This window comes from Vigna umbellata, chromosome 8, assembly GCF_029865625.1.
Source record: "Vigna umbellata cultivar VRB3 chromosome 8, Vumbellata_1.0, whole genome shotgun sequence".
Classification (NCBI taxonomy): Eukaryota; Viridiplantae; Streptophyta; class Magnoliopsida; order Fabales; family Fabaceae; genus Vigna; species Vigna umbellata.
Genome location: NC_142172.1, coordinates 39,904,739 through 39,928,573, shown reverse-complemented (window position 1 = coordinate 39,928,573; position 23,835 = coordinate 39,904,739). Strand labels below are relative to the sequence as shown.

The 23,835-nt window shown below is 34.6% G+C and overlaps 3 protein-coding genes across 6 annotated transcripts; 2 read left to right on the top strand and 1 right to left on the bottom strand.

The window, feature by feature from the left end:
- The first annotated feature begins 993 nt into the window (after nucleotides 1-993).
- On the top strand, nucleotides 994-3,802 carry LOC124845095 (uncharacterized). Of its 2 annotated transcripts, none has more exons than XM_047322136.2 (4): nucleotides 994-1,166; nucleotides 1,993-2,128; nucleotides 2,512-2,808; nucleotides 3,020-3,802. In XM_047322136.2, exons 2-4 carry the CDS (start codon nucleotides 2,012-2,014, stop codon nucleotides 3,638-3,640), a joined length of 1,035 nt encoding a protein of 344 aa, XP_047178092.2. In that variant the 5' UTR covers nucleotides 994-1,166; nucleotides 1,993-2,011; the 3' UTR covers nucleotides 3,641-3,802. The 2 variants fall into 2 exon arrangements, with proteins under 2 accessions (XP_047178092.2, XP_087953865.1); XM_088097739.1 differs by lacking the exon at nucleotides 994-1,166 and adding an exon at nucleotides 1,199-1,316.
- A 2,839-nt stretch (nucleotides 3,803-6,641) lies between these two features.
- Nucleotides 6,642-12,765, top strand: LOC124845091 (Pseudouridine synthase family protein). Its single transcript, XM_047322131.2, has 14 exons — nucleotides 6,642-6,826; nucleotides 6,927-6,984; nucleotides 7,493-7,520; nucleotides 7,609-7,655; nucleotides 7,732-7,822; nucleotides 8,240-8,387; nucleotides 8,734-8,821; nucleotides 9,036-9,111; nucleotides 10,148-10,223; nucleotides 10,398-10,465; nucleotides 11,151-11,220; nucleotides 11,565-11,643; nucleotides 12,040-12,133; nucleotides 12,513-12,765. The coding sequence occupies exons 1-14, from the start codon at nucleotides 6,739-6,741 to the stop codon at nucleotides 12,606-12,608; spliced, it is 1,107 nt and encodes a 368-aa protein (XP_047178087.1). The 5' UTR covers nucleotides 6,642-6,738; the 3' UTR covers nucleotides 12,609-12,765.
- Nucleotides 12,766-13,090: 325 nt separating this feature from the next.
- LOC124845092 (Duplicated homeodomain-like superfamily protein) lies at nucleotides 13,091-20,947 on the bottom strand. Of its 3 annotated transcripts, XM_088096994.1 has the most exons (5): nucleotides 20,229-20,947; nucleotides 18,976-19,833; nucleotides 17,020-18,123; nucleotides 15,693-16,124; nucleotides 13,091-15,611 (listed from the first exon to the last, which is right to left on the bottom strand). In XM_088096994.1, the coding sequence occupies exons 1-5, from the start codon at nucleotides 20,383-20,385 to the stop codon at nucleotides 13,306-13,308; spliced, it is 4,857 nt and encodes a 1,618-aa protein (XP_087953120.1). In that variant the 5' UTR covers nucleotides 20,386-20,947; the 3' UTR covers nucleotides 13,091-13,305. The 3 variants fall into 3 exon arrangements, with proteins under 3 accessions (XP_087953120.1, XP_087953118.1, XP_087953119.1); XM_088096992.1 differs by having other exon boundaries at nucleotides 13,091-16,124; XM_088096993.1 differs by having other exon boundaries at nucleotides 13,091-16,121.
- Nucleotides 20,948-23,835: the final 2,888 nt, after the last annotated feature.

Genomic DNA, 23,835 nt, shown 5'->3' with positions numbered 1-23,835 from the left:
AAGAGACAGAAGCTTAAGAATAAGTGGTTGAAGAGAATAGATAATTAAATATTAATTTTGAGAAGTGTGCCTACCAAAAGCAGAATACCAAGTCCAATCTCACCCCACCATCATCTTCATTTCCAAATTCACAGACCAAACCAAACCAAAACAACAATTAATAATATCTAAATTTTCAATTTCATTACCCAGTCAATGCATTCAACGATAGGTTCAACTTTCTATACAATAAATATTTTCTCAAACCATTACAATGGATAATAAATCCTACAAACTGAGATATAGAGTTACTTTTAATTTATTGATATCCTTTTTATAAATATTAAAGTTTAATTTAGGGATAGAAATAAGATAAGGAATAGGTTTTTAAAGAAGATTATCAGTAATAAAGATTTCTTCAAATAGTTGAAAGATTTTCTTTTTTTAATTAGTTGCATGAGTAATGTACACAACATAAATTATGAAAAAAAAATATATGAAATATACATTTAAACAAGGGAGGAAGAAAAATATTAAAAAATACCAGAAAAAGGTTAAAATCCCACTATTTATTTTATAATACAATGTTATAGTTTAAATCTGTATCAGATTTTATTTTGGGAGATATTCCCTCAATTTTGTTTTATTTTTCACTTTTTAAAATATTTTTCTGGTTGAAATGATTTGTCATTTTAAAATATGAAAAAGAATTTGATCTAGTGATTAATAATCTGCGTATACAAAATTATTTTGGATACTGTGATCAGATTCTCAATAATAAAAATGGTTGAATAAATAAATAAAATAATAGCTGAAAAGATTAATCTATATTTTCCACCTAATTTATATGACAGAAAAAGGAAACGTTATATGCATGCATAAAATTCAACTTTGGTAGTTTCTATTCTGATGGCGTGTGGACACCACAGCCATAATTGACTCTATTTATTTAATTAATAATGCATCCTTCCTTCTTTTGATATTATTTTTATTGTTATTCTGCAAAATCAAATTGCAATAATAATCTTGGAGGAGGAGAAGAGAGAGAAATAAAACAAGTTCTTCTTTGGCCCTAAGCACTATTGGCATTTGCATTTTCAATCTCTTTCACCTAACACCCTCTTTGCATTCTTTTCTTCTTTTGCTTCATTCTTCAATTGGCGTGTGTCTCTTGCAATCCCCCAAAGGTATTATTCCCATAATAGATGCTTTAGTTTTTTGTTTTTTTTTTTATCTTTAATTTCTTTTATTTTATTTTGTGTTGTTGCTGCTGCTGCTCATTCTTTCCCAGTTTCTGCGGTGAGGATAGTTGGATAAAAATTTCATCTTTAATTTGGGTGATGCAACCCTACTTTTTTCCCTCTTTCTATTGTGTTTTTTTGTTGTTGTTGTGAGTTACGATTGTCGGAATGTTTTGATTTTGTTTTCATCCATTTCCGAATAATCCGGCGACTTTTTGGATGGGTTTGAGTTATCATGCTCAGTTTTTCGCTTGGTTGAAATTTTTTTAATATGGGTTCTGATGTGGAGGTTGAATCGTAAAACTTCATTGGATTTGTCTTGAGTTGACTTTTGGGTATCAGATAAATCTGATGCACTGGGGTTCTGAATCGTTGCAAGCTGGGTAGTGGGAATGCTCAACTTGCTTAAATACTTCGTAATGGATATTTAATGTAGATTTTCTCTTTACCTGGACTGCAAAAATCATGAAAAGAAGAAGATTGAAATCGTTTGTTGTTGCTCCATGGTATCATAAGGATTTAGTGTCGTGTTAGGTTTTCAATCTTGGTGTTAACTTTGCGGGCGTGTGGACATGTCATTAGTTTCCTTTGGTAGATAAATTTCAGAAGTTTAGATTGATTTTAAAGGTTTTAACCTTTTATGTACTTTCCAGGATTCATTTAATTTCGTTTGTCAGAATTCTTAGATTCGAACTCACTGAGTCCTCCCCGTTTGTGCCTTTTAGTCTAAATACACGAAGTATGCTTATGTATGTCTACCTTCATTTTGCAGTTTGATTTGAAGCAGGAGAATGGACTTCTTTACTAGAGACATAAATGAGGACTCTATGCTTAGATGTCCATTCTTGAGGAACATCAATGAGCCTACTAATTTCTCATTCTTTTCACCTTTGGCTTTACCGATGCCTGTAAGTTTTCCTCCGTAGTTGACATAATTCTCATATGGTCTTTTACTTTATCCTGCATGTATGGGTTTTGCTGTCCTATAGCTTGTTTTAATGTGAATGATGCCTATTACTTATTGGATCCGTTGAGCAGGTCTGACCTTGTTTAGTGGGAATGCTTAAGATTCCTGTCAGATCTTTCTCTACTTAGATCTATCTACTGAATCAGGCCAAGAGATATAGCTTTGAACAAAATTTTATGTCTTATGGAACAAATTATGTGTTTTTTTAAGCTGGATGTCTGTTCCTTTTAAATTTAAATCTTACATGCAATATTGAATGCTAGGACTTCATCTTTCAAGCACACCATTTACCATCACACTTACAAATTTCCACCTCTTACTCAGGTTCGTGGAGCTAAAGGTCCAATTTTCGAAGATGGCCCCAATTTTGATTTGGCATTTAGGCTTTTCCATGGGAGTGATGGTGTAGTACCTTTATCAGACAGATCTTTCCGTCATTCAGAGAAGAAAGTACAGCCAGAGCCTCCCAAATCCCAATTCAATCCTTTAGCTGCAAAGGCAGCAACTATTAGTTTGTCATCATTTGGATTTGGCGGGCCTTTTGGTTTTGATTCATTTTCTGAGAAGTGGAACAACAAGAAAAAAAAATCAAAATCATCAAAGAACGAACCATCTTCACAGGTATACATTACATTCAATCAGCTGTCTATTTACTAGAAAGATTTCCTTAAGAACTTTTTTAGCAAGGCTTTATGAATCACAAGTTTTGGCCTCCTACCTTGATATTTTCATATTCCATTTTCTGGATCGGGATGGGGAGGGTTACAAAATCCTGTACTTGAAGAGAATAACTGTGATATTTGCTTCTGACGTGCATTTTAACTGATTTCAGGATGGTTCAAAGCATGAGGCAGGCAATGATTGGCTGCAAAATGGGAACTGCCCAATAGCAAAGTCATACCGTGCAGTTAGTAATGTCCTTCCACTTGTTGCAAAGGTTATTCAGCCTCCTCCAGGCATGAAATACAAGTGCCCACCAGCTGTAGTTGCAGCGCGGGCAGCCATAGCACGCACTGCATTTGCTAAGAACCTCCGCCCTCAGTCCCTGCCTACAAAGGTTCTTGTGATTGGAATGCTGGGCATGGCGGCTAATGTTCCCTTGGGTATATGGAGAGAACATACTAAGAAATTTTCACCAGCATGGTTTGCTGCAGTCCATGCGGCTGTTCCATTCATAGCAATGCTGAGGAAGTCTATCTTGATGCCTAAATCAGCAATGGCATTTACTATTGCAGCATCAGTGTTAGGCCAAGTAATTGGTTCAAGGGCTGAGAGATACAGGCTGAAGGCAGTAGCTGCTGGAAAGGTGTCTACTATAGCAGAAACTTCTGGTGTTGGTTCTCACCATCCACCACTGCCCAAAACAGTAGACAAGCACTGCGGTGATGCTGCGGATTGGAATGCTGTTTCTCTGCAGCTGGCAGCAACTTCGTCAACTGATGTATTCTGCTGATGATTTATTTGTTATGTGTGTAATTTGTTACTACTTATTCTGCCCTCCCATATCACTCTGAATGCCTCAGTTGGCAATAATAAAAGTATTGATGTTTTCTCATATGGATTTTCCTCAAGTATGCTCAAACATAGAGACAATAAAATCTGTTATAATTATTCATGTTCTGTGTATGAACGAGTTTGCTGTAACGAAGTCCAACACAATTCTTCTCCTTTGTCTCTTATATGATATTTTAGTGAAATGATATTTCAGTTGAGGTTAACACGCGGCCAGAATTATTTGTTAAGTAATATGTATTTATTTACATGTAGAGAGTAATGAATTTGGAACTGGCAGGAAATTTAGTGATTAATATATGTAATATTAAACTAGCTTAACGATTGGTAACTGTTTCATCTTACTAGAAGTCCCAAAATAAAAACTAATCTAAACTCCTACAAATAAGCATTTATGTGACTAAATTGCTATAGTAGAATTAGTTGGACTCGTGTTTTTCATTAGACAAGTTTTCAGAATTATGAGATGAATTTTCAAAATCAATTTCATGTTTTTTTTTAATTGTTGCACAAAATTTTATTTTTATGCTCTCAGAATGAGTATCTCATTTTCTAGAGATTTTAGCTTGTGTTAAATGATATTTACTCTAGTAGAATATTTACCGACTTAAGCATTTTCAATATCTCTTGTAGATCGTTGGTATCAAACGTTCATACAAACCCACAATAATTTGGATAGGGTATTATTCTAATTCCGACTCAATACCTCCATCATAAGAGTTACCTTACATGAAAATTTAATTGATTTTTTTAATCATATTATTTAAACGTAAAATAAGTCTTTTTTTTTTTAAAGAAAAATCACTTATTTAAGAGGTAGATAGATTTTGTTTCTTGCAAAACAAAAATATTACTTGTTTTTTAAAATTAACAGATTAAACAAAAGCAAACAAAAATAAAAATCACCTTATTTATTTAAACATATCGTAAAAAATACAGAGTCCCGAGAAAGACTTGTAGATATTTCAATCACAAGCCATTAACATTAGTTTTCGCATTTCACTAAAATAAAGTAGTTTTTTCTTCAAACTGAGTTTGTTAGCAAAATAAAACTTTTCATAATCCAGAAAATAAGATTAAATAAAAAAACTTCATGTAAATTTAAAGTACGAAATCATTATGCAATCTTGTATAATTAGTCTATTTTTTTTGTAATCTAATATCTTTAAGGTAGTAGCCAATGAATTAAAATACACCTGTTATTCAAAATTGTATGTTTTTCCTAATAATAGATAGGGCAAAGGTTAAACGAACAAAATCAATGAGTTATTACGGAAAATATTAAAAGTTGTTATTATTAATAAGAAGAGAAAAGAGGAGCGAGCATACACTTAAAATAAGGGAGATGTTGATAACATCAATGTTATTTATGTTGAAAATTTGTGTATCATAAAGATATATAAAAATACGTAACCATTGTCAAATGCATTATAGAAAAATACCAAACAAAGACTAAAACAAACATACTACAAGTATATAGATCATACATGAATCTGGACATGGATATTTAATAAATGAAATATCAATTACACATTTTGAAAGATTAATATTAAATATGTTTTATCAGATACTAACATATGTTCCAATTCAAGACTGAAATTTACAAACAAACTCGAGTATTACAATTTCATATGTCATAGTGTGTAAAAAAAAATTCCTTTCAATTCATTACAACTCATGTCCCACATCTTTATATGTTAGTGTGTAAAAACTTTCCCTTAAACTTCATCACTTGATATCGTAGTTTGTGCAGCTTAAATCATATATGAAACAAGAAGATCTATGTTATAACATAAATGTCGATACTTAATAATAATTCAAGCAATGATTAACACAATCCCAAACATATAACCCTATACCATACAATTTCATAAATGAAAAAGTAAATATTCATTTGACATTTATAAAAACATAAATAGGCAATCAATTAAAGAGCAAATATTTTGATCTATCAAAAACCTAATATGGGTGGTAAAGGTAGTGAAAGAAATGACACTAAGTAAGACTTTTCTCGTTTGAGCTATTTTGGTTAGAAATTGAGATTAAGTGAGAATGTTGTTTTTGTTTATCAAAATATTTTATACCATCATTCCAACAACACCAACGTTAAGCATTTAAACAAATTTCGAATCATCAATAATTTATACATAAATATCAAAATTTAATAACCATGTTACTTTCTGATTTTAGATCATCTACGTATAATTTCTTTCACCTTCAATATATTATAAACAAATTTCTAAAATTTCAAACAATAAAATTATTTCATAATCTACCTAGAATAACTAAACCATATGGTACATTTTAAAAAAAAAAAAACTTCGATTTCTCCCAAACTATTTTACAGAGAAAAATATTGACGTTAGAAGTATAAAAAAACGACTGTGATAAGTCATTTTAACCCTCGAACTACACTTTTTTTCTCCTCTCCATTTATGATTGCAAAATTTTAGGAATTTTAAAATATTTAATTATCTAAAAAATCCTGCTTTAAAATGTTTAAATTTGACATTAATATACTTCATATTTATTCAATCTCAATCAAATTTTATTTTATAATATTTACTGTACCATATAATGATCTAGTCCATGACATGGATTGAATAATTTTTTCACAAGACTAAGATTAAACATCGGACAACAAAAAAACTTAATATTAATACTCATCAATTTAAAATAAAATATAATTATCACTAATTAAACCATAATTAGACTGTGATTAATAAAAATTTATTTTAAAATCTATAAATATAAATATAAGTAAGAAATAAGGAGATAAATAATTATATTAAATATAACACAATCTTTACTCACTTAAAGATTCGAGTATCATGCAGGTAACTTTCCAATTTATGGAATGATTTTGCCAAATTGTTGACCTCTGTCCCATATTCCAAACACTTATTATTATTGAAAATTTATTTTTAATTATGAGGGGGGAAATCAATTTAATAAAGCATACCTCAAATTAATCTCTCAATCAAACAGATAATTAACGTCGTTTTGGTTTTCAAATTCAGCCTTTCAGTTTTTTTTTCCATGGCGTGCCGTAGGAAATTTGGAATTCCTTGGCCTGAATGCAACGACGGTCTCTCCTACGACGACGTCGTTCGAACCTCTGATTCCGGTTCAGTGCTCCTTCTCAATGCTTCTTCCTCCTTCCCCTTTCATTTTTTTTTCTAATCATATTGCAACTCAGTTCTATTTTACGCCCTATCAATTTTCAGGGTTGACTCTGATAGAGTTTTACTCTACCAAGTACAAAAGTTCTGCTCCCTTACAAGGGTAAGTTAACCCCTCAACTGCCAACTTACGTTTTAATTATTTTCGTTTTTTACTGAATTTGAGATTCTGTTTTGAGAATTTAATAAAGGGTTGGCATTGATGAAAAACAAATATGACCTAGCCAAATGTTGTTAACTGAAATTTTGAATTGTCCCTAAGAGCTGAGGGGGAATGGAATGCATTAAGCTGATAGTTAATACGATAGGAATACAAATTTGGTGTTGCCAACTATGAAACAATTGAACCTGGGTTATGAGTTCTTAGTCAGCAGTATCTTCCGCTGCATTTGTTGGGGATGGAAATTTGAATGGTCTTTTGCTTCTATTAGCTTTGGTAATGGGGTTAATTTTTGTTAGATTTGCCGAGGTATTGGAGAGCTATTTTCGTGCATTTCTCTTTCCCAAAGCAATTTTTGGTTTTGGCAAAATTGTTGATCCTCTTGTGTTTTTTTTTTCGATTTGGTAACATTGTTACTCTTGGGAATCGTACGTACTGATTTTTTTAACAGTTGGTTGCAGCGTATAAAAAGTGGGCAGGTTTGATCATCAACGAATCTGAAATAGTTGACTACAAGGAATGTTCCATCTGGGCTGTTTGTCATATTAATTAGTGTGTCATCAACAGATAACATTTGATGGAAGAGTTGTTACTGATTCCAACGCAGTCCTCAGGTTCTTTGATAGAAATTTGTTATCCTTTCTAATGCGTGGTTTGTTCTGTTTATGATATTTCCTATCTTCATATTAGAGTTGGCTCAAAGCTAGTCTATCATAGACTTCCATGGAAGGAACCTGATGCACCACATATGATTGAAGTATTGTATGAAGATGATGACATGGTTAGTGTTTCTTTATATGCACCACTTTTTATATCTCTACTTGTTCAATATGATTGTTATTCTGATAAATTATATTAAATATGTAAATCAAATATATGAAATTATTTTCTTTGCTAGTGGTGCTTTAGAATGCAAATTACAAAATCCAATTGAGATTATACTTATATTAATGTAATAAAATTCAAATATGTTTGGTTCATGAGAAAGATGGAAACATAAGATGGAAACTGTCTCCTAAGTAAATTAACAATGTTTGTCTGGCTGATTGCTTCCGATGAGTGTTTAAAATGAGTTGTGAGGATCTTTAGAGGAAGCTATTTAGACTACAGAGTTTCTGTTACCCCTACTAAAACATATTATTCTAGTAAGAATGTCTTAAATATAAATCTTTTGATTGGGGTGTTGGTGTAAATTCAGATTGCTCTAAATAAACCTTCTGGCTTGCAAGTTCTGCCAGGAGGGCTCTTCCAGCAAAGGACAGTTTTGACACAGCTTCAATGGAAAGCCAACTTGCACAAAAAGCCTCATCCTGTCCCAGTACATCGTCTAGGGAGGGGAACTTCAGGTTATACGGAATATTTTGGTTGAAAAGTGAAATTGGTAGATTCTGTCTGTAATATGTTGCATAGTTTAAAATTTAATTATCACAAAACTTGTTTGAACTCTGACAGGAAACTGGTTTTATCTTAATATTGTCTAAAACATAGTTGTCTGTTGTCAAAAGTTTACTTAATTACCGTTTGCTCAGTTGATTGTTTAACTACAAGTGTTAGTGGTATTTTTATATTCATTACTTACCAGAAATGTTATACAAGTATGACTAGATCCTTTTCTTAATACCCTTCTAATGTTATGAATAATTAGCCCATGATACTTTCAATTGTTTTGGATTTTGATTGATTGCATCATAGGAATTTTGTTATGTGCAAAGACAAAACTAGCCAGAGTTCGTCTTGCGTCTTATTTTGCTGATGGAACTTCTCACATTGAAGGAAAAAGGTTAGGAAAGGACTACCTTTTTTGTTTTTTGCATTTTATAATTCACTTGGGAAATGCTTTACCTTCTAGCCTGTTATTTATCTTAAGTTGAAGACACTTAAGTAGAGCACGGAAAAAAATGGTTAAAAATTTTAAGTTGAAATTGTGCACTTCATACTCAGTTACCTTGTTTGCTCATTGTTTGCTGTTGTGTACACTGCTGTTATGGAAGCAGAGATACAAACCCGGAAATTGGGAAGATTGCAAAGATATACCGAGGACTTGCGAGTGGGATAGTGGAGAATGACCAGGTGATGGTGACATAGTTTTTCCCTTCTCTTTATAGGCACTGTTAACAAGTGACATGACATGACTCCCCCTTGTCAATATTAACAAGTGCTTTTAAGCTGCATCCAACCCACCCACCACCCGAGTAAAAGTAAAATGATCAGAAATGGTGTACCAGATTAAGAAAGCATGGAATATTTCGTTTTTCCTTTTCATAGTGAATGTTAAAAACAGCTGCAAGAACTCTCAGTAATATTCTAATTTAATTTATACCGCAGGAGATATTATATTCTTACAATCATATATGCCTTTTGAAATGAAAAGAAAAAATGAATGAGCTGGAATGTACACGATTTGGCATTTTGACAAAGGCAATGACATTGATCAAGTAAGAAAATGTTTAGGGAGAAACTGAAGCTATAAAATTCCGTAATTAGAATGGTAATTGAATAAACTTAACCACAAGAGAGAATGTGTGATACATTTCTAGTGAGGCCGTTGACAGCTAACTGAAATTAACATTCTAGCTGCCTAACAGCTGTATAAGTAGCAAGGTGAGTCAGCAGAAAGCAGAGGCTTACGTTAGAAGCTATATTAACCTTTAGTGAAGTTGCATGGGGACTGAATTCTTTTGACTGTTAATTTCTGGAGAAAAAGACTGACAGTTTGGAAAAATTAGAGATGTCTAGAACCCATGATTCAACTTTCTAAAATTTTGATTATTTTTTGTTATAGAATCCAGATGAGCTAACGATGCTTCATCTTTTCAACATTGTCATGATCTTTTTCTAACTGATTTTCCATTGTATATTGCCTATTGCTTTCTTTTTCACTTTTAGTAAATTCTGAATTGTTCAAAAAAATGGTAACCGTTTGAGTAAGCATGGTTTGTTATTGTTCCTTGAATATCTATCATGACTAATCCGTTTGCCTTGTGTTTATTATCAAGATCAAGGGACTATTTAGTTGTTATTTTGTGCTTATATGGAATAATTTGATGCTGAGTCTGTAGTTTGGGAAATTTTGCATGTATAACTTGAAGGTTGTTTTGCTTTACAGGTGACTATCAATCAACCAATTGGAGTAGTTAAATATCCATGTGTTGCTAAAGGGTTATACGTTGCCTCTGAATCAGGTTATTTTCAATCTCTATTTTGTTTCAGATGGATGAGTTCCAGAGGAAACCATGCTTATGCTTATTGATTTCCACTAATCTGATTTGGTTATGATGTTTCCATTTCTCTTCTTTCTAAGACTTCCCTCTAAATATTGATCATCTAATCATGTCTAGTTGTTTTCATTGGACCAGGAAAACCAGCACTCAGTGTGGTGAGCATTCTGGAGAGAAACGTACAAGAAAACAGCACATTGGTCCAGGTAGCTGAATTTCATGCTCAGGACCACATCATTTATGACAACCAAGTGAACCTGGGATCCTAGAAATGACCCACCCAAGACTCACATCCACTGAAAATAGTATCAAAATTAAGTATATAAATAAAAACAATTTTCATTTAACAAATCGATTTTGCAAAGTTAAATTAAAATTAAATTAAATTACTTTGTAAGACACTTTTATCAGTAAAAACATTAACAAAAAATACCATTATTTTAATACTTGAGCATTGATAAACATCATATAAAATGTTGGTAATTTTTTAAATAGAAGAAAAGTAAAATATTATTTCTGATAGATAATATTTTTTCGATGGTTTTACAATGTTAGGGTACAATGTATTTATACAAAAACAATGAAACTAAATCTCTAAAAAAAAGGTAAAAAATAGTATGCATTAGAGTGGGTTTAATTAACAAAATTGCAGCATTGCTCTGTTCATAGATATTATTCAATGTTCACTGATGTCACATCAAATTTACTCTGGGAATAGTCATTCAAAAATTATTTGCTTATATTCCAACATGTAATCGTTTTGCTGCCCAAAGTTTCACTTATACTCAGCCCATTGTGAATCCCTTTCAAGAGGCAATAAAAGAAAGAGAAATGCTACATTAAATCAGAAATCCAGACTCTTTAACATCTTCTGGTTGGCTTGTTTGTCAGGTTAAGATTCAGTCTGGACGGCCACATCAAATCCGTATTCATCTTTCTTTCATGGGGCATCCTCTGTTAGGTAAATATTTAATCCTAAATTGTTCATGCTCCACGTAAAATAATAAAGCTAGAATTCATATACGATGTACACCACTAAAATAAAATTTAAAAAAATAAATAAATAAATTTCAATTTCTACCCCTCTAGTAAATATGTTTTCTGGAAATATTTCATTTTTGCTTTCAAACTTTAAATTTAACAAAGCCAACGCCAACTTAATATGGAGAATGAAATGATTATTTGTTGAGGTTTCAATTTGATGCACGTTCCAACTTCTGTGTAACCTGTTTTTATTGGGGCATAGCCATTCTTCTCGTTAGTCTTGTCTGACTACATTATATTTTTCCTTTGGTTTATTTGCAGGTGATCCCCTGTATGATGTCGGCGGGAAACCTAAATGCTTAGATTGTGACTCTATAGATGAGAGTTTTGCTGAAGATGGGTAAATGCTTTATAGGTTTTCGAGAATCATTCACTTAACACGATTTTCCAACGGTATTAAATAATATCAATTTTGTCTTGGGAAATGAACTTTCCTTCATCTCACTTGTATATCGAACTCTAACAGAAGAAACTTACAATGAATCCAAGTAACTTCTAAGTGCAGTGTTCTGGAATATAGACTGCTTCCCTCTTAAATACAAGTATATGTATGCTAGGGGATTAGCTTCTGTGTCGGCATTGTGATATTTAAATAGAACTGTGTTTATATTATGCGACCAAACTTAAAAGTGTGTTTGACATTCAATTTTAGATATGATACTTAGTTTTAGTCTCAATTATTCAATTCCAGATTGCCCCTTTACTCCTTAAATTCTTTCGGCTGTTCCTTGTGTAGGGGTTATCAAAGGCCTACAAAAGCAGTTCCTGGAGATTGTGGGTATAACTTGCATGCACATAAATTGGTTCTGTCTCATCCATTAACTAACGAGGTACATCGAAAATTATTTGCTATGTTTTATATGGAATCATTTCTGTGAATCTAAAAATTTATGACATAATTTTTTGGCTGATTATTGAAATAAATTGGATTTTTGAAACTATTATAATCAGTTGATTGAAGTGTCAAAATTTACACTTAATTTATGCATTTTCCATTTGTGTATATTATTTGAAAAACAGCTCATGAAGCAGTTTAATTTACAGTCATGCCCTTCAAAACAGAGGTTTCTTCAGGATGTTGTTATCTATACGTGGATACCTTCCTGTAAAATAATTCCGCTAGTAGTAATATGGCTTTTTATACTTAGTTGATATTTGGGTGTAATAATTCTTCGTTTCGGTTGCAAATTTAACTCTGGGTTCTTGCAGATAATTGAAATCACTGCACCGCTTCCTTCTACCCTCCAGACACCTGAAGAGGCAAAGGAAATTGCTAGTATGGAGCAGACTTTTCAAGATGTTTAAGTGAAAGATGTATGAAGCCAAAGTAACGACGTGTTATCTTCCTTGCCAACATTTGTATTCAAAAGTTCTATCAAACACAACTACTTGATATCTCAACAAACCCTCATTTTCTTCACGAAATTGTTTCACTGAATGATAATGACCTCCAATTGCTCAACATATTTGTTAAAATTTATGAGACTTACTATTTGATTAGAAACTGATTGAAGGTGGATGGAATTGATTGCAGAATTTGTCCGAAACAGTGTCAAAAAATTTCTGCATGATTGGATGAAGCTGAATAACCAGTAACTCAACACTTATTTATACCGAATTCCCTAATTCTACAATTAGAAACGCCGCAGAGTCAATGCCTACCGAAATAAAGTAACTACGGGCAGAGTTGAAATAAAGCATCTGATCTGTAAAGGCCATCTCTCTGGAAGGATCCAGAAGCTCGAAAAGATCGTCAAAATGAGTAGGGAGACGGCAAGGATCCAGAATTTGGCAATGGTAATGGCAATCGCCCCTCCTAACCTTTTCAGAGATTATTTCTGTATTTTCATCCAATACAACAAATACAAAGCTGCTGCCATATTACAAGCACCTAAATATTTTACCAAAAAGACGGGCTTGAGAACCATTAAATCGCCCTACACTGTATTAAGCAATAACAAAAACTATAATACAGAGGGCGGCAAAAAGAGGTGTTTGCCGCTCAATCCCCCTTCCCTCCCCATGATTCATCTTCTCTTGCAATACTCCCAGACTGACCACCATACTTGTCAGAATTGGAATAATGCATTTTGATTGCTGCCACAGGATCTGAGACACCACTGCACGATCCTCCCACAAGAATCCCCGGTCTTCCAACCCCATTCATTCCCATCACTCCCCTGCTCTGCTGCTGTAAACTTGAGATTGCTTCAAAACCATTTCTTCTCTGCATCTCAGAGAATACATCCTGGCAGTGCTTCACATCTACCATAAATGGCTGCACTTTCGGACCATCCCTTCTAAACATCTGATAATCAATCACGGCATTACTGCCATTTAGGAGCTGTTCATTATTATTCTTGGAAAATGTTTGCAATGACGGTTGCTCCAATTTGGCAGAAGGTGTGGGATAATTACTGAAGGCTGCAGGATACTTTGCTAGCAAGATAGCAGAATCTGGCAAAGAAGAGAGTCCAGTCTGTATTCTGTTCCCATCCCAATAACCATAACTCCTCATGGGAACATTTTCAAGGCCAACATAATCATTACAGTCAAACTTCAAAATTTTCAAATTCCCATCTGCATTATGTCCGGTAAATTTCACACCAGAAGGTTTGCTGAACTTATGATTGTGGGTACCATTTTCTTCACTACCTTTAGCACCCACATTAGGTTTCTGTGTTGATGAAGGATTGGTTAGTATCTTCCCAAAAAGTTTGACATCACCATTTCTGGATGTTTTATCTGAATCCAACGACTGTAATTTTTTGGTTTGATCATCAGGCTGTTCAATCTTCTGGGACAAAAGATGCAATTCTGCTGCTGAACTGCTACAGTTCATATCATCATTCATCTCCTTCTTAATGGGAGCTTGCATGGGATAGCCCTGGAGAATACTTCCGGTATCAACATGGTCTGATGAAATCCCAGTAATAGGGGGCTGCTCATCCGTGCTAACCTGAATATCACAGGTAGAAGATAGTCTATCTTGGCTAGCTGTTTTCTCACACTGAATATCAGAAGCAACAGTATTTTGTAAAAATGAATTTGAAGATGCTTGATGTTCGTCCACAGACAACGGTGAGGTATGAGGCTGTCCAATGGGTACGTGCTTATTTTCAGTACTAGAAGTCAATCCTGAACAGGAATTTCCAAATGACGAGACGGGAGCATTTACCATAGTGCTTAGAATGTGCACAGGGCTTTTCAAATCAACTATGACACCCGAATCAGCTTCTTGTTTACTATCTCTATCATCAAGACATCGGGGTGAAGACACTCTCTGCCTCTCCAATTCATTACCAGGTCTTCCCGAAGACACCTCGGAAACCACCATTCTATCCTCAACAAAAGAATTAATCTCACATGGTTCACTACTTGTATCTGGAACAGATTTCAATTTATTAGCTTTATCTCTTCTAATTTCTGTGCTATTCGACATGATTACAGTTGTTTGTCCACTGACAGAACCACACAAGGCAAATTTACTAACATCACAGCCCAGTTTAGAATCAATATCAATTGCACATGCATCAGAAACCACATTTGCATCTTCAATATCTACTTCAGTCCCATCAGTCCCCTTTGATTCATTTAATTCTGCAGACATGTTCCTAGCTTGCACAGGATTGGAATCGTCATTGAATGTTTTTGTTCCATAAAAAGGCAGGTCCTCATCTGTTTTAGTGCCAGACTTTTCAGTTTCAACCATCGAGCCTGTCTCCACGACACATGCATCATCAGTGTCACTCTCACCCCCATTTGCATCATCGTTCACTGGGGATCCAACATTTTCAGGTATTGGGCGCATGAGATCTAATCCAAGACATTTGCGGCCTTTGCTGAAGAAAACTTTGCACTGTTCTTGGGACCTTGACCCAACACATCGAGCTATTTTGGCAAAATCTTTCCCAAAAGAAGATACAGCCTGAAGAAAGGCAGCCTTCTCATCATCAGTCCAGTCTGTAGCATCCATTTCACCACAGCTCTCATCCGAACAAGTCTCATCATCAACATCCTGAGTTAAATCTGGTGTCAAGGGCAGCTTGTATAAAGGGTTTACTTTCAGGAACTTCCTATCCCTGCTACCTTCTACTGCATCGGCAGAACTTGTTATGCAGGAACCAATAGCCTCGGATGAAAGAGAACCACATATACCTGCCAATACATCAGCTGCAGCAGCAGTCTCTCTTTCATCCCCAAGAATGTCAAAACTGCCTGATTTCTCAATGAAGTCTTCAACCCTCGACGTCTTTACTTTACCATATCCACCCAAAAGTGAGCTTCCTGCACGGATTTTTTTATTACCTGCAATGCCACCTGCCATCAGCGAAGCTGCACTCAAAATTTCAAGGGAAGCAGCATTCAATTCACGATTCCATTTTTTACCTGATGCCACCAAGTCAGTTTTAGCTGAAAATGTCTTCCCCAGCTTACCAACATCTTGCTTCTTAAGTTTCTCAAAACAATCAGATTTATGATTTTTGTAGTAGAATTCAACACAGTCAGCAGTTGTCTTGTGGTCAAGAAAAGAAGCAATTTTCCTAAAATTTTTTCCAAAGACAGCAAATTTCTCCAAGAAAATTTCTCTCTCTTGTGGTGTCCAAGGATTAATCAAAGACCTTTCCTTCTCAATAGCCAATGGATCTTCAACCAGCCCATTACTAGTTACAAACTTTGAAATCGTCTTCTCTTTTTCATCCAAAATTAATGCCGGCATCTTCAAAGTGTTCCTCTGCACTTTAACTTGAGATTCTGAAAGCAGTTTGCTTGTAAAATTAATAATCTCTGATGTTGGAACCAAGCTCAGATGATTTCCTGCTGCCGACAGAAGAAAGGAGGAAAAAAAGAAAGCATGATCATTATCAAAACATAAAGGCAAATAAATTAAGAAATGAACAAACTATAAGATGTCGTGCGCAAGTTAAAATTATCACAGATAACACAATTAAACATTGAAGATAACTTGTGTTACAGCACGATCACTAAATAATCCTGAATGTTTGGTGATAAATATAGAATAATACACTGAACAGATGCCCTTCACTTCACATGTACAAGTCAATCCCTATCAAGACAAAATATGTTCTAAACAAGAAGTCATATAATTGAATACACTGGAAAAGATTTTTATTCAATTATTAATTTTAATTCACAAAATAAATCACCATATCTACAATCAGACTTTTCAGGTATGCATGTTTAGATTGCTTACTAGCCACAATTAGTTTCGACTTTTCAAATTAGTCATGACTAACAAGATACTACACAGTATGACATGTGTGAACTGCCAGAAAAGTAGTCTAAACCCTATGCATGGATATAGTTAATTTCACTAACTAATCAGACCAACAAAAATTAGTGAAGCTATCCAAACCCAAAGCCACTCATTTTGCCTGAGCTTAAACCTTCCGACTTACTTTACAAACAGCCAAGAAACATCGGACTGGGGGTTACTATTCTACTCTGAACACGGGAATATATAAAACCAAGCAAGTAAGCAGCAAAAATACAGCGGATTAATAGCATCAAAATTAACATTTTTTTCTTTTTCAAAAAATCCAAACTACAATAGAAAACTAACCACCTTCTTGAAACATTAGCAAAGCTTATTCCGATATAAAAAATATATATTTTACTAGCTGAACTAATCAATCAAGCTTAGAAAGACCACAAAATCACTGGGACAAACAAAAAAACTTGAAAATATCCATACCAGGAAAGGGAAAACGTGATCGAATGGATGATCGGTTCTTCTGGTTACCATTACAGGTAGTTCGAACACTTAGTTCATTCTTTTTGTGAGATTTTGGTCGGCATTTCCTGATAGAAAGTAAACGCATATCTTCTTTCCACAAGTGATGCAAAGCTCTGAACTTAAGTGCAATAACTCTCTCCTTAAACCTAGCAAGTCGCTTTTTCTCAACAAACTTTTCCCTAATCAAGGTCTGATTGCATGTGTCACTGCTGGTTCCCATCCTCCCAATCTTACAACAATCTTTGGGCAATAAATTATCAAACACCTCACTAGCTTTGTTGGCAGATTCTTTATTGGAAGAAATAATTGTACCACATAAAATATCCATGCTATCATTTACCTCCAAAGAAGTCTTGCCATCAACACAAGGTACAATAACATCTTTCCTAGCAGTACAGGGAATTAAGTATTTCACAGCTGCAGATGGAACAGAATCCAAGTCCTGGGAGAAATTAACATATCCTCCTCCAGTACCACAAGAAACAGGCGGAGCCTCAACAAATTTAGAAGTAGCTGTTCCAGGACTATCAATATCCTCTTCCTTTACATTTTCATGAACACTATGTAAATTAGTTGAGAATGGCACCTTCTCTGTATTGGCATCATCAACAATATTCAACGGTACCGGCCGGGTGACCTGATCAGAGACTCCAATATGTCCTTCAAAGGATTTTTCACCACTACCTACCATCTGGGAGCCCAGGGATACCGCAAATGGACATGTAACACCAGATTCAGATTTCAGCGACTTCAGTTCATTTTCAAGTAAATCTATTTCAGATTCGGTCTTCTCCAACACCTTTGAAATGTCAGCTTTCCATATCAGTAACTTATTAATTGCATTGGACCTCATTGGACCAGAATCTACAGAAGTTGGATCATCAGATTGTACCAGCTCAATAATTGAAGAACCCAAATTATTCAAGGAGCCCATATCAAATTTCTCTAAGTTAAAGGAAAACCTCTGCAAATTATTTTCAGACAAAGGAGCGGGTGAACAAGTCAAATTACTAACATCATTGTCTACATTTGTAGTCTTTCCGAATAATTTATCATCCATACCTGGTAAAAAGATTGATGTTAGCTTTCTACACAAGGGAAATATGTACAAATAAAATATAACAATTACAGTACTACAAGAAAAACGAGGGGAATATCCTAGTTGGCATTTTTCATCTAAGCTAAGAGGAAAATGTTAAAAAAACAGTAAGGAAAACAAAAGCCGGAACACAAATGTTCAAGAAACATGGTCTCAAATATAGTAAAAAAACCTCGAGCAGCATGCAACTGCTGAAATGTTGATTCTTACCTACATTGATAAACCGACATTTTACAGACATTTTATGTTTTAAGTAACTTTTAGGCCCTACTCAGTAACAATCAAGTTTTTCAAGAAACATTACACTTTACAAACGTTTTCAAAATAGTACCTGACGGTATTTTCTGTACATAAAACTTTTTAGTAAAAAAACCATCTAAATTAGCAAACAATGAACAAAAAAGCACATGCACTAAAGGACTGGAGTACCTAAGAGTGTCAAGGGGGACACTCAATAGAAAATGGATCTCATAAAGGAACATATATGCGAGATATTACGCACAATAAAAAGATAGAGTCAGGGGAAATACTTGTAAAAGGAGAAACCTAATCGACAGAGAAACACGTGTAGTAAACAAAAATGAAACATAGAGAATTGTCTAGCCAGATATCTGACTACTATTCCACCACAAGTCTGTATGAAATACCAATTCAAACCTCATATTATCACAGTACACATCACTGTAATTCTATATACATAGATATAACGCATGTTACTGCAATGCAAATAGTAAACCCTTCATCAATTTGCAATTTTCAAATACATCATTCAAAGCAGGATTTAGAATAGAAATAGACAACGTCTAGCAACATACCAGGAGAGGAACTGCAGGCGACAGAAGATGGAGTTGCAGGTGATGCACATTCAGAAAATCCTGTAACTTTTGGACTTTTGTCAACCAAGCTGGTACTGAGGAAATTACAAGGTTCGGTGATACTAGCAGACAAGACAGGACCATCTTTGTTTGCACTTGCATCAGGCACCTCGACTTTTTTCTTCTCATACTTTGCAAGTCCCTCGCCCCAATTCAGCCTTGGCTTTTTTCTAGAAGCCGTATCTTCAGATGGCACAGAAGATGTCGCACAAGCAGCGGCTTCCCCTGAATGTGACTCATTAGCAGCTGCACTTTTCTGTTGCAACTCAGCCTTCTCTTCATGCGAATCCGCTGCTCCCATGCTCCTTGAGCTACTTGAGTGGCTAAAACCCGAGCCTCGAGAAGACAAGCTTCCAGAACGGGTCCATTTAAGCGGCTTCCAGTCACCCAGAGAGTTCTCTCTGTCACTTCTGGAGCCAGTTCCCAACCCATTGACACTACCTATCTTCTCATGCTGGTCTTTAAGATGATGCTGATCCCAAGAGTTCACGAAATCGGAATGTGGATGAGAAGAGTATCCTAGGGCGTCGTCCACAGCCCTCTGATCATTGTTCATATCCTGCGGCCTTCTGGGTAAATTCACGGTACCATTGGAGGGTTCCCACGAATGCCCTCTCCAATCTCTCTGACCAAAGGGTCCTCTATTTTCCCTGCTGCTCCTGCCGTACTTCCCATCACCTCGTGAAATCGAGGGCCTACTATCTTCCTCAAGGATCTTGTCACTGCTTGACCGAGAAATTGCATACCCATGACCTGAGTCCTCAGAAAACAGGTGCCAACCGCCCTGCTTACCATGCCCTTCAGAAAATATTCAAACAAAAAAAGAAAAATACAAAAAAAATCAAAACAAGCAAAGTATATATTATCGCACCCAGAAAGCCATAGACAAAGAAAAACGAACACAGAAAACTAGCGAAAAAAGAAAACCCTATTAAAAGCTTGCCTAAAATATTCCAATAACAGCAGGCACAGATCTTCAAAAAATAAACCAAGGTTCACCCTCAACAACGCACCAAATATGCAAAATGAACAATCCCTCAAAATCATAAACCACTCAGAAACTCCCACCAAGAAAGAAAACAACAAAACCTAAACAAAACACCAAGGAGCGCCTATTCCGGCGTGTTCCGGGGTAGAAGACCTTAACTCAAAAAGAAATTAGGAACGAATGAAAAGAAGGATTGAAAACTCACCTGGCGGTCTGCGAAACTCGGCGGATCCCCAGCGATTGAAGTCGCGGTGGTGCGAGGAATCCCTCCATCTGGCGACTGACCCAAGTGACTCAGACCTCTCGTGCTTCCTCTCCTTGAAGAAGTCCTTTCGATCCCAAGGCAATGGTTCAGGCGGCATCAAAACCAACCCAATAGCATGGGCAGCCACAGAAAAAAAACCTAGGGTTCACCGTAAAGCAAACCGCAGCGCCGCGAACGCGACCTCCGCCTCCAGATCCAACGACCTAGGGTTCGCAGGGCTGAGCCACACGACGCCGTTCGGCGAGATCGAACACGATACCAAACGCGGCAGCCTAATCGGCGCGCCGCACAGCAATTTAGGGCTTCCGCGGAGCTCGTACACGGTAATATAAAGAAAGCGTAGATTGGAGAGGTTAAAGGGATTAAACGGCGACGGAATGAGTTCAGAGACGTGGATTCAGATCGAAGAGTGAGGCCATGTAGCTGAGAGTGAGAGAAAGACAGAGAGAGAAAGAGAGTCTTGTTCTGATGTGCTCTCTGAACGGTGGTGCCTCTGAAAATTTCCTATCCGTTTCTTGGCTGGTGGAAAACCTGTATGGGGGCAAGAAAGTGAGAACGTGAGGTGATAAGGGACAAAGAGAACCTTGAGAGAGAGGGGGGGAAGAGAGAGAAGGTGATAGAGATAGAGAGAGAAAGTGTGGAACCGGATCTCAGCGTTTCTCAAAAAACCATATTTCAAACTCCTTTCGATTCCGCCCATATAATATTTCCTTTTGTTTTTTTTTTATTCTTTTTTCGTATCTTTCACTTTTTTATTTATTTTTTTATTTTTCGTCAATCAGCTTTTCTGTATGGGCCTCTCGGGTAATCAAAGTGCCCATTTTTCGGCCGTTATTTACGCCAGCAGTAAACGCCCTTCCCACTTTACTGTTTTACCCTTCTCCTATGTAATAATTATAATCATACTTGCACTCTCATTCAACAAAATGTCAACAAAAAGTCTTCAAAATTATAATCAATTTTCAATTTCTATTATTTTTAAATATAATTTTCTATTATAACTTAAATAAATGTGTTTAAATTTGTTAAAAAAAAATCATGTGTTAAATCAATATGCTTGCTATATATATATATATATATATATATATATATATATATATATATATATATATATATATATATATATGGGGTTTGCTAACGCGCGTACACCTGTTTTTCAGTTGGTACATTTTAGCAATGTGTACCGAATTTTAGTAGACAAAAATATCCTTATATATCATGGATTCTAAATTTTAAGGTTAAGGGTATTTTAATAATTTTCATTCTCAAAACTTAAAAAAAAAAAAAAGAAACCCCCAAACCCTTACTCACCTCTCTCATTCCTCTCAAACCTTTCTCTTTCATCTCTGTCACTCCAACTTTTTCTCTGTGATCCCTAGTGTAGCTCCAATTGAAAAAATCAGAAACACTTACCTTTAAACAATTTGCCCTTGTAAAGAGTTGAGTCATTGACATATTCACCTTCAGGCAAAGGTTCATTCAAGATCTCTTCAATTTCACCATCTTCGCTAATTTCTTTAATTTCATCATCTGCATATGTTTATGTTGAATCATCATCTCTAAAAAAAACCCTCCAGGCCAATTACCAATTCTTTCGGATGTCATAATGCTTGTTAAAATTATATACGACAAAAATTATAAAATGAAAACTCATTATAAAGTCATTTTTTGTAAGAAATTGTTTAACAACGAGTGTTTCTGATTTTTTCCAAGCTAATTACCAATTCCTCTGATGTCATTATGCTTGTGAAAGTTAGATAAAATTAGATAAGACAAAAATTATAAAATAAAAACTCTTTATAAAATCATTTTTTGTAAGAAATTGTTTAACAACAAGTATTTCTGATTTTTTCAATTGGGGCTACAGTAGGGTGTTTCTGATTTTTTCAATTGGGAGTACAGTAGGGATGACAGAGAAAAGATTGGAGTGAGAAAGATGAAAGAGAAAGGGTTGAGAGGAATGAGAGAGACGAGTAAGGGTTTGGGGGGTTTCTTTTTTTTTTTTAGTTTTGAGAATGAAAATTATTAAAATACCCTTAACCGTAAAACTTAGAATCCATGGTATATAAGGATATTTTTGTGTACTAAAACCCGGTACACATTGCTAAAATGTACCAACTGAAAAACAGGCGTACGCGCGTTAGAAACCCCTATATATATATATATATATATAATTGTAGTTACTAATAATAAACAATTAGAAAATAATATTTTAGAAATCATAATAGTTTAAAAATAGTTTTATATTAATTTTTTTTAATATAAATAATTGTATTACAAATCATTTTTATTATTTTAAACCGAAACATATTTATAAAAATCACTTTTTTAAACTTAATTCACTAGTATTTTTTCTTTGATAGCCTCATTGAAAAATCGAGAATATAAGATTGATATCTCTTATAAGCTTTTTAATTTAGACGGATTAGTCTTTTAGTTCGCATAAGTTGAATTTCAATCCTTTTTTTTCAGTATTTTTCTATTATATGATATACGGTGAGTGTTCTTCTACTTACATGCATTGTTTTAGTCATATATATGAGTTTCTACTGATTAATGATTATAACAATATGTTTTTATTCTTTTTGTGATGTTTTTATGTGTAGATAAAACATCTTGCAAGTTTGGAAGAGTTTTAGTAGTTAGAATCTTGTAAGTTATTGATCAGGTAGGGGATGCTAATGGTTTTGGTGTACATGAGTTTGATAATTTGATGATTTGCATGATGATGAATTTGATTGTTATGTATGATTATTTTAAATTTAGTGATTGGTTCATGATTTTGTGTTTTGGTTTGTGTGATTGAAAGTTTTTATGTTTAAAATTGTTTTGAATCAATGCAAGAAAAGAATACCAATTTGAGCAACTAATTAGGTTAAAGTTTGCTTAAAATCATAAAATCCAATTAGTGTTGAGTGTCAATTTGTGTTGCAAGTTTGTGAGTATTTTAGCTCTAGGGTACTGAGTGGCAGACTATACCATTGAGCGCCACTTCTTGTGAATGTTTTGGTGTTGAGTGGTATAGAACACTATTGAACGTCATCTTTTGTATTACACGCCTAAATCTGAGTGCTAGAAAGTGCGCTGAGTGAAAACTTTGCAAGAAGAATGGTGTTAAGCGTTATTAATGTCGATAAGCACCACTGTTTGCTAAAGCTTTGATGCTAAGCGCCAAATTTGTGTGTTAGTTTTTATGATTGAACATGTTTTCTTCTTTGGTTGTTTGAGATAGATTTGTGATATGTATGTTATAATATTGTGTATTATCAATTGATGTGATAATATGATTGTGGACATGTATGGTGATGTTGTTGAAGACGACTTCAAGAAGAAATTCTTTGTCGTGATAGTGTATCCATTGACACATGAGATCAATAGGAAGATATTCTAATGTTCTAATAATCATTCACACTCAAATAAAGTATAATGTGTTACGTGGTGAAGAGTAGTAGAAGGTCACAGTTTATTGATTTTATCTTATTTTAGGCGTAAAGGAAATTAACCTTGTGTGTGGTTGAGTGGTAGCCATTTGAGGCTATGGCTCTAT

Excerpts from the sequence above, each read along its gene's own strand:
- LOC124845092 (XM_088096992.1), bottom strand. The coding sequence starts at position 20,385 with ATGCCGCCTGAACCATTGCCTTGGGATCGAAAGGACTTCTTCAAGGAG. Across the intron at positions 18,124-18,975 it reads CGCCTGCAGTTCCTCTCCTG|GTATGGATGATAAATTATTC; the intron begins GTATGTTGCTAG and ends TCTTTTTACCAG. Across the intron at positions 16,125-17,019 it reads ATCACGTTTTCCCTTTCCTG|CAGGAAATCATCTGAGCTTG; the intron begins GTATGGATATTT and ends TTCTGTCGGCAG.
- LOC124845095 (XM_047322136.2), top strand. The coding sequence starts at position 2,012 with ATGGACTTCTTTACTAGAGACATAAATGAGGACTCTATGCTTAGATGT. Across the intron at positions 2,129-2,511 it reads CTTTGGCTTTACCGATGCCT|GTTCGTGGAGCTAAAGGTCC; the intron begins GTAAGTTTTCCT and ends CCTCTTACTCAG. Across the intron at positions 2,809-3,019 it reads AGAACGAACCATCTTCACAG|GATGGTTCAAAGCATGAGGC; the intron begins GTATACATTACA and ends AACTGATTTCAG.
- LOC124845091 (XM_047322131.2), top strand. The coding sequence starts at position 6,739 with ATGGCGTGCCGTAGGAAATTTGGAATTCCTTGGCCTGAATGCAACGAC. Across the intron at positions 7,656-7,731 it reads GATTCCAACGCAGTCCTCAG|AGTTGGCTCAAAGCTAGTCT; the intron begins GTTCTTTGATAG and ends TCTTCATATTAG. Across the intron at positions 7,823-8,239 it reads TGTATGAAGATGATGACATG|ATTGCTCTAAATAAACCTTC; the intron begins GTTAGTGTTTCT and ends GTGTAAATTCAG.